The 10,451-nt window shown below is 45.4% G+C and overlaps 1 protein-coding gene across 1 annotated transcript; it reads left to right on the top strand.

Moving 5' to 3' along the window:
• The first annotated feature begins 295 nt into the window (after window positions 1-295).
• On the top strand, window positions 296-7,168 carry ptges (prostaglandin E synthase). Its single transcript, XM_029710030.1, has 3 exons — window positions 296-614; window positions 759-841; window positions 6,453-7,168. The coding sequence occupies exons 1-3, from the start codon at window positions 507-509 to the stop codon at window positions 6,700-6,702; spliced, it is 441 nt and encodes a 146-aa protein (XP_029565890.1). The 5' UTR covers window positions 296-506; the 3' UTR covers window positions 6,703-7,168.
• The last annotated feature ends 3,283 nt before the right edge of the window (window positions 7,169-10,451 follow it).

Raw genomic sequence — 10,451 nt, 5'->3', positions numbered from 1 at the left:
GGAGGTAGTTAGGGACCCATTAATATCTGGATATCAATCACGTGTAAACAGATCTGGATGGTCAAACCATTTAAAAAATTATAATGCAGGCCTAAATAATCACTGACAGGTAGTAGCATTGACTTATGGCATCAGTAATTGTATTAAAATAAATGAATTCATATCATTGTTTTATAATATCAGTCAAACATATTGCAATGTGGAGACGGTGGGCAGGTACGATACACATTTGAATAGAATGTGTAGATGTTACAAACCTTGATCATATAGTGATTGGACCACATTGATCAGATCACAAAACCCACAAGGTGTATAAACGTGGCTAGAGGGAGAGACAGAGAACGAGAGAGAGAGAGGCACCAGACCAGCCCCTCCAAAATGTTCGTCAGTGAAAGTGTTGAGTCCTTGGGCTCCATACTTTCCAGTTAGACTCCGTGTGAGCACGAGCAACTCTCCAACCGCAGAAGACGATACCACAGCAGTACTTCACCTCATACCAAACAATCATGTTGGAGAACGAGGCTTTTTCCTGTTTTGTTTTCTATAGCGTTCTCCTGGTCATCAAAATGTACATCATAGCAATCATCACTGGACAAGTCAGGCTTCGTAAAAAGGTAAGCTACTTCGCAGTTAACAGTTTATTAGGCTACTTCGGTATTTGATCTATGGTTTGAATACATCTTAGTTACAAAAGTAAAGTACGGCGCTGTATAAACGTTGTTCAGGGTATTTGTGAATGATCTCTCTCTCCTGGGAAGGCTTTCGCTAACCCAGAGGATGCGCAGAGACACGGCGGCGTCCAGTACTACAGAGAGGATCCGGACGTAGAACGGTGCCGAAGGTGAGGAGCGATTACTGTTCTCAGATTTGATTGTAGCCTAGCCCATTGGTGGTAGCAATATAATGTTCAACAGTAGTGGAGACCGGGTTGGTTGTCACACTTTTTTGTGTATTTCTCAGCACCAGTAACTTTCAATACTTGTGGGGACTCATTTTATCCTCATGTCTTATTCCAACATGGAGTTATAAGCCATCAAACACACTCTGTCCACTTGTGACAACCAGCCCCATCCTGGGTTGGATGTCACACACAGTATGGGGTTGGACGTCACACACAGTATGGGGTTGGATGTCACACACAGTATGGGGTTGGACGTCACACACAGTATGGGGTTGGATGTCACACACAGTATGGGGTTGGATGTCACACACAGTATGGGGTTGGATGTCACACACAGTATGGGGTTGGACGTCACACACAGTATGGGGTTGGTTGTCACACACAGTATGGGGTTTGGATGTCACACACAGTATGGGGTTGGATGTCACACACAGTATGGGGTTGGACGTCACACACAGTATGGGGTTGGATGTCACACACAGTATGGGGTTGGACGTCACACACAGTATGGGGTTGGACGTCACACACAGTATGGGGTTGGACGTCACACACAGTATGGGGTTGGATGTCACACACAGTATGGGGTTGGATGTCACACACAGTATGGGGTTGGACGTCACACACAGTATGGGGTTGGATGTCACACACAGTATGGGGTTGGATGTCACACACAGTATGGGGTTGGATGTCACACACAGTATGGGGTTTGGATGTCACACACAGTATGGGGTTGGTTGTCACACACAGTATGGGGTTGGACGTCACACACAGTATGGGGTTGGACGTCACACACAGTATGGGGTTGGATGTCACACACAGTATGGGGTTGGATGTCACACACAGTATGGGGTTGGATGTCACACACAGTATGGGGTTGGTTGTCACACACAGTATGGGGTTGGACGTCACACACAGTATGGGGTTGGTTGTCACACACAGTATGGGGTTGGATGTCACACACAGTATGGGGTTGGATGTCACACACAGTATGGGGTTGGACGTCACACACAGTATGGGGTTGGATGTCACACACAGTATGGGGTTGGATGTCACACACAGTATGGGGTTGGACGTCACACACAGTATGGGGTTGGATGTCACACACAGTATGGGGTTGGACGTCACACACAGTATGGGGTTGGTTGTCACACACAGTATGGGGTTGGTTGTCACACACAGTATGGGGTTGGATGTCACACACAGTATGGGGTTGGTTGTCACACACAGTATGGGGTTGGTTGTCACACACAGTATGGGGTTGGATGTCACACACAGTATGGGGTTGGTTGTCACACACAGTATGGGGTTGGATGTCACACACAGTATGGGGTTGGACGTCACACACAGTATGGGGTTGGATGTCACACACAGTATGGGGTTGGTTGTCACACACAGTATGGGGTTGGTTGTCACACACAGTATGGGGTTGGATGTCACACACAGTATGGGGTTGGATGTCACACACAGTATGGGGTTGGTTGTCACACACAGTATGGGGTTGGTTGTCACACACAGTATGGGGTTGGACGTCACACACAGTATGGGGTTGGATGTCACACACAGTATGGGGTTGGTTGTCACACACAGTATGGGGTTGGATGTCACACACAGTATGGGGTTGGATGTCACACACAGTATGGGGTTGGACGTCACACACAGTATGGGGTTGGATGTCACACACAGTATGGGGTTGGATGTCACACACAGTATGGGGTTGGATGTCACACACAGTATGGGGTTGGACGTCACACACAGTATGGGGTTGGATGTCACACACAGTATGGGGTTGGACGTCACACACAGTATGGGGTTGGATGTCACACACAGTATGGGGTTGGATGTCACACACAGTATGGGGTTGGATGTCACACACAGTATGGGGTTGGATGTCACACACAGTATGGGGTTGGACGTCACACACAGTATGGGGTTGGTTGTCACACACAGTATGGGGTTGGATGTCACACACAGTATGGGGTTGGATGTCACACACAGTATGGGGTTGGATGTCACACACAATATGGGGTTGGATGTCACACACAGTATGGGGTTGGACGTCACACACAGTATGGGGTTGGTTGTCACACACAGTATGGGGTTGGTTGTCACACACAGTATGGGGTTGGTTGTCACAATGTTTGCAAGTAAGGTATTCCTCTTATTAAGCAATATAGAAATTAAGCAATATAGAAAACAGTCTTAGCAATAGTTTTTCTTTAATCAAACTATATTCCTAACAAAATTCAGCATTTTAATGCCTTGAGAATAACATGACATTTTGACTAAATATGTGTGTGTGTGCTGTTTGTGTGTGAGAGGGGCAACGAAGGGAGCTCTTTATAGCACAAGCACAAAGAGCGTGGGATTTATTGTATACTGGCAGTGGCAATGTTGATAGTGACAACCAACCCCACATTCCATGTGACAACCAAACATGTAAATGTAGAATTTTACCTGGAGCTGGTTGAACTCTTTAGAGATCATTTGTGGCATTTTTATTTCACTGACGTTTGTTATCCATCCTGGGGCCGGGGATATGGTTCAGTGTCTGTGTTGTTTTAACTAGACAGGAAATGATCCACGACAGCAGAAAAAAACTATTTTTCTAGTGAACACTGAAAACTTTCCCCTTTTCTGCCCTCACATGAACCTTTCTGATCTGACTCATTGATGATGTAAAATGTGATGAGCTGAGCAGGCATTCATGCACTGATGCACAATACAATGGAATGCTCTGTGACTGGCATCAATTAGGTCCAATTAAGATTCTCCAAGAACAGCATTAAATCCCCCTGTTGATCTCCATGCCCCCGCGGAAATATAATTAGCATAATCAATAAATCCCCATAACAATCCGTCAGTTTAAGCCAGAGATGTAATTTCCACATCTGTGGTTAAAGGTGACAGAGGTAGAGCGCTGCTTGTCAGACCATGAGACATTCTGAAAATCGGTCTTCTCACAAAATCATCTGTAGTGTCTGAACGGTTTTGCTTACAAACTATTATGACCCCTCTATGGAAAGATGAGACTCTCAGTGATGTTCTCCGTTTTGCTCAACGACCTCCACAAGTCTCAGGAGACTCGTCTGAAGTCGGTACAGCCGATATGCCAACTTCTGTCTGTAGCGTCCAAACCGTTTGGGCTACATACACACTAATGTGACTCTGCGCAAAGGCGAGACTCTCACAAACAGAGAGTCTCATGTTGGTTGTTTTGCTCTAGGACGTCCACAGCCCTCACAAGACTCGTCTGAAGGTCCCCCAAATTAATGGCATTATATATGGAGACTGTTTAATGGCAAGAATATGGAGTTAAATACATAAAATAAAGATCAGGAAAGATGTATTTTATCTCTCAGATATAGGACAGACACATCAGAACAAACTTCCTTTTGATATTTTTTGGGGAGTATCTGTTGTTCCATGCGTTTGTATGGGCTAGTAGCAGTAAGGCCCAATTGTTATTTTTTTTTTCATCAAATAATGTTTTAATATATTTTTTTATGGGGTCTTAAAATTCAAAATTAAATAGCTAAATGATCCTTGGTATGACCTTCTTAAAACAATTCCATATAGCTTAGTATAAATATTGATCTAACGTGGACAGATTTGGGGCAGAGTAAACCCTCTTGCTTCGCCTTTTCCTCTCTGGTCTCAGTCTGTACTCCTATCAATCTTAAACTCCTAACAACTCTGCCAAAATAATCAAACACTCAAGGGTCTATTCTATTTAGATTACACCATGGGAGTTTTCCATGTCTTGATGTTGATTGGTTGGAGTGGTACTTGATGCGAAGAGGTGGTTCAGAGAATCACCAGGAGCAAGTGCGACATCATTGATGTATACAGAGAAGAGAGCCGGCCCGAGAATTGAACCCTGTGGCACCCCCATAGAGACAGCCAGAGGTCAGGACAACAGGCCCTCCGATTTGACACACTGAACTGTATCAGAGAAGTAGTTGGTGAACCAGGCGAGGCAGTCATTTGAGAATGTGGTGATTGACAGAGTCGAAAGCCTTGGCCAGGTCGATGAATACGGCTGCACAGTATTGTCTCTTATCGATAGCGGTTATTGTTTAGGACCTTGAGCGTGGCTGGGGTGCACCCATGACCTTGAGCGTGGCTGGGGTGCACTCATGACCAGCTCTGAAACCAGATTGCATAGCGGAGAAGGTTTGGTGGGATTCTAAATGGTTGGTAATCTGTTTGTTAACTTGGCTTTCGAAGACCTTAGAAAGGCAGGGTAGGATAGATATAGGTCTGTAGCAGTTTGGGTCTAGAGTGCCTCCCCCTTTGAAGAGGGGGATGATCGCGGCAGCTTTCCAATCTTTGGGAATCTCAGACGATACAAAAGAGAAGTTGAACAGGCCTGTAATAGGGGTTGCAACAATTTTGGCAGATAATTTTAGAAACAGAGGGTCCAGATTGTCTAACCCGGCTGATTTGTAGGGGTCCAGATTTTGCAGCTCTTTCAGAACATCAGCTATCTGAATTTGGGTGAAGGAGAAATGGGGGAGGCTTGGGCGAGTTGCTATGGGGGGTGCCGGGCAGTTGACCGGGGTAGGGGTAGCCAGGTGGAAAGCATGGCCAGCCGTAGAAAAATGCTTTTATAGTGGATTTATCGGTGGTGACAGTGTTTCCTAGCCTCAGTGCAGTGAGCAGCTGGGAGGAGGTGCTCTTATTCTCCATGGACTTTAGTGTCCCAGAACTTTTTTGAGTTTGTGCTACAGGATGCAAATTTCTGTTTGGAAAAGCTAGCCTTAACAAAGCAAGATGAATAACATGCTGCAATTCTCAGAGATTACATACAGCCATCCTCTTCCTTTTTCTCAGCACATCTGATTTCATTGGCATGTCTAAATGGTGTCTGAAGAAAAGTCATACTATTGAGTCACTACAACTGTTTTGGCCTTTTTAAGGATGATTGATAATCCATGGTTTGGGTTTTACGACTGACTCAGACGGCTGCTGAAAAGCCCATGCATACATTGCGACATTCTATAGGTCTATTTAGAGACAGAGACTGGAATCCCTGAGAGGAATTTTCTCTTAAGTGATAGTCAGAAGAGAGGAAGTGATTCACTTAAAGAAATAAACCTGAATAAGCATCTACGCACAGACTTGTAATGGAGGGTTTCCACGCTCAACAAACCTGTGTGTTTGTACTCCCCTTGGTCATGGAGGCATTTCCTTCTGTTACTCAGTAGGCTAAACCCCTCCCTTATGTTGGCTAATGGAGAAAGTTGCATGTGTGTGGAGTAATCACAGCGGAAGTGGGTTTTTGCACTGCTTGGGTCAGTGCCAGACGGCTGAGTCAGACGACCAGCTCCAGGAATGACCTTCTGATTCAAAACAGATGTGTGAGCGTGGAGAGCTGTTGTGTGTATTCAAGTTATTCTTGTCAACTTGTTGAGTCAGTGCGAACAGCTTAGTTATTCATGTAAAATCCATACATCCATGATAATAAATATGACTATTTCCAATCAATTAATGTAAAAAAAATATATACATCTAAAACATGAAATGTAATATTCTCTCTCGTGTGTTTCAGGGCTCACCGTAACGACATGGAGAATATCTTCCCTTTCCTGTTCCTGGGGGCTGTGTACTCCCTGATTGGTCCGTCGCTTGCCGTGGCCCGCGCTCACTTCCTGGTCTTCTTCCTGTTCCGCGTGCTCCATACAGTGGCCTACCTGTGTGTCCTGCGGGCGCCCACACGCTCCCTGGCCTATGTCGTCGCCCAAGTGCCCTGCGTCTCCATGGCCGTGCAGGTCCTCGCGGCGCTGGCCTCCTCGTGGTAGTTGTGGTGTTCTGGATCTATCTGTGACCGCTTCAATCTGTGACCGATCTCAGCCTGTGAGATCAGCGGTAGAGGATACTGCAAGAAATGCTTTTCATACGAGGGAAATCCTCAAGACTATATCGCCATCAATGCTACCATAGCAGTTTGTGGCTCTCGGCTGTAAGACAGCAATACTCTATTCTATAAAGTGTGTACTCTGAAATGAAGTCAGTGTTGTGCTCTAGCAAGCAGTTCCTCCTGCAGTACTGTATGTTTGCTATGCAATGTTGAAGTCAATTGCCTCACCTCTTGATAGTCTAGTGGACTCTACTCTCTGAAGATAAAGGTTTTAATTAGTAAACATTGAACCATTTAACCAGTTAATTGTGTTGTCATGTTGTTTTTGTATACACAAGTTGTTGCTTGTTTGTCTTTTTCATTCTCTATTTCCTGTTATAAACTGGGTGGTTTGAGCTCTGAATGCTGATTGGCTGACAGCTGTGTTCTTTTTACTGCTCTAATTACGTTGGTAACCAGTTTCTAATAGAAATAAGGCACCTCAGGTGTTTGTGGTATATTGCCAGTATACCACGGCTAAGGGCTGTATCCAGGTACTCCACATTGCGTCGTGCGTAAGAACAGCCCTTAGCCGTGGTATATTGGCCATATACCACACCTCCTCAGGCCTTATTGCTTAATTATACCATGGCATCACATGATGGGGGATGATGACTACAGAGACATCAGGTCTACCACAGCTGTTGATGGGCTACCGATGAGGCCAAGAGTTTTTCCTGATCACAGAATTTGACTACAGCCCATAGTTTTTCCTGGTCTCGTCCTGAACCTAGATAGGAGCTATGACTGCTGAATGATCCATAATCATAACATCTATTTTATCGTCCACCTCTGTTTCTTTAGCCTGGTTCTAGATCAAAATTGGCAAAACAGGCTAGGGGTTTCTTCCGTATTGTCCATGTATAACCATAATGGGTGGTTTGTTGATGAATGGTCCTCTACTGTGTTGTCTTCTACACTGCAGCCACTAGAGGCTTGCTAGAGCAGAAGTTGGCATTGTGAAACCTATGTGTGTCAACTGGGCGTCATTACTGGACAGTTATTGCACATTTCCAAGTTACTGCAACACATTTCCAAGTTACTGCAACACAATTCCAAGTTACTGCAACACAATTCCAAAGTCTTTGTGTTTGACCTAATACAATGCTATTTCTCTGTAAACAAATGAACAAGACTTTCAGCATGCTTATAGAGAAGGTCACTCAACATGTACCGCACTGACACAACTGACTGATGAGCTGTTCTTGTCGATTAATGTTCTGTATTATGTCATGTTTCGTGTTGACTGCTACACAGTTCCAAGTTACTGCTTCACAGTTCCAAGTTACTGCTTCACAGTTCCAAGTTACTGCTTCACAGTTCCAAGTTACTGCATTTTTCCTAGTTACAGTTCCAAGTTACTGTATTACTTTATTTTTTGCTCTGTTATTCTAAGTGCATTGAAAAGAATGGGAATCTTGTTGAATGTACAAATGGATGTGTATGGAGTGCCATGAGACAGTAAAGCGAGTTCTTTAATGAATTCACTTTGTCTTGCCTTGTTCTTTTATTGGGTGTTCATTGGGGAAATTACATTCAATGTTTGTCTAAGGAATCAAGCTAAAGTCAAGTTTGATGCTTAGATATGAAGTTTAGTTCCAAAACACTATATCCACACATTTTTTACATTTGTGTTTTTTTCATCAGAAATGATTGCTTACCGTTCTCAGATTTTTAATTCATAAATTTCAAATAAAATCAAATTTTGTCACATGCGCCGAATACAACGGGTGTGGGCCTTACAGTGAAATGCTTACTTTACAAGCCCTTAACCAACAATGCTTTAAGAAGTGTTAAGAAAAATAAGTGTTAAGTAAAAAATAGATAAGTAAAAAAATTGAAATTAAAAGTAACAAATCATTAAACAGCAGCAGTAAAATAACAATAGCGAGGCTATATACAGGGGGTACCGGTACAGAGTCAATGTGTGGAGGCATCAGTTAGTCGAGGTAATTGAGGTAATATGTACATGTAGGTAGAGTTAAAGTGACTATACATAGATAATAAACAGAGAGTAGCAGCAGTGTAAAAGAGGGGTCTGGGTAGCCCTTTGATTAGCTGTTCAGGAGTCTTATGGCTTGGGGGTAGAAGCTGTTAAGAAGCCTTTTGGACCTACAGTAGACTTGGCGCTCCGTTACCGCTTGCCGTGCGGTATCAGAGAGAATAATCTACGACTAGGGTGGCTGGAGTCTTAGACAATTGGTATAGAGGTCCTGGATGGCAGGAAGCTTGGCCCCGGTGATGTACTGGGCCGTACGCAGTTGCCATACCAGGCAGTGATGCAACCAGTCAGGATGCTCTCGATGGTGCAGCTGTAGAACCTTTTGAGGATCTGAGGACCCATGCCGAATCATTTCTGTCTCCTGAGGGGGAATAGGGTTTTGTTGTGCCCTCTTCACAACTGTCTTGTTGTGGTGGGACCATGTTAGTTTGTTGGTGATGTGGACACCAAGGAACTTGAAGCTCTCAACCTGTTCCACTACAGCCCCGTCAATGAGAATGGGGGCGTGCTCGGTCTACCTTTTCCTGTAGTCCACAATCATCTCATTTGTCTTGATCACGTTGAGGGAGAGATTGTAGTCCTGGCACCACACGGCCAGGTTTCTGACCTCCTCCCTATAGGCTGTCTCATCGTTGTCGGTGATCAGGCCTACCACTGTTGTGTCATCAGCAAACTTGATGATGGTGTTGGAGTCTTGCCTGGCCATGCAGTCATGAGTGCACCGGGAGTACAGGAGGGGACTGAGCACGCACCCCTGAGGGGCCCCCTGTTGAGGATCAGCGTGGCGGCTGTGTTGTTACCTACCCTTACCACCTGGGGTTGGCCCGTCAGGAAGTCCAGGATCCAGTTGCAGAGGGAGTTGTTTAGTCCCAGGGTCCTTAGCTTAGTGATGAGCTTTGAGGGCACTATGGTGTTGAACGCTGAGCTGTAGTCAATGAATAGCGTTCTCACATTGGTGTTCCTTTTGTCCAGGTGGGAAAGGGCAGTATTAAGAACAATAGAGATTGCATCATCCATGGATCTGTTGGGGCGGTATGCAAATTGGAGTGGGTCTAGGGTTTCCGGGATAATGGTGTATGAGCCATGACCAGCCTTTCAAAACACTTCATGGCTACAGACGTGAGTGCTACAGGTCGGCAGTCATTTAGGCAGGTTACCTTAGTGTTCTTGGGCACAGGGACTATGGTGGTCTGCTTGAAACATGTTGGTCTTACTCACATCGGCTACGGAGAGGGTGATCATGCAGTCGTCCGGAACAGCTGATGCTCTCATGCATGTTTTGGGCGCTCTCTAGGCCCGGGTCACCCACCCTTCCACCCCCATCAACCTACGAGTGTCAGGGAACCACAGCCAGACGATCCAATTCCTGCTAGTTGAATTTCCACAGGTTCCCGTGGTATTGGGATTCTCTTGGCTCCAGCGACACAATCCCTCCATTGACTGGGCTACTGGTGCCATCATGGGCTGGAGCCCATCCTGCCGAGCCCATCCACTCATTGCCTGAAGTCAGCTCTGCCTGCCCCGGGATGTCTTCCTGGGGGCTTGGAAATTGCACCAGACCTCTCCGTAAGGCCCGGGCCACTTTGCATCTGCAGCACCGACCGGTATCCAAGAAGGTCAAGCCTGAGGTGCTGGCACCCAACAATAGT

Source organism: Salmo trutta, chromosome 23 (genome assembly GCF_901001165.1).
Source record: "Salmo trutta chromosome 23, fSalTru1.1, whole genome shotgun sequence".
Taxonomy (NCBI): Eukaryota; Metazoa; Chordata; class Actinopteri; order Salmoniformes; family Salmonidae; genus Salmo; species Salmo trutta.
The sequence above is the reverse complement of the archived record's forward strand: the minus strand, read 5'-3'. Positions and strand labels throughout refer to the sequence as shown.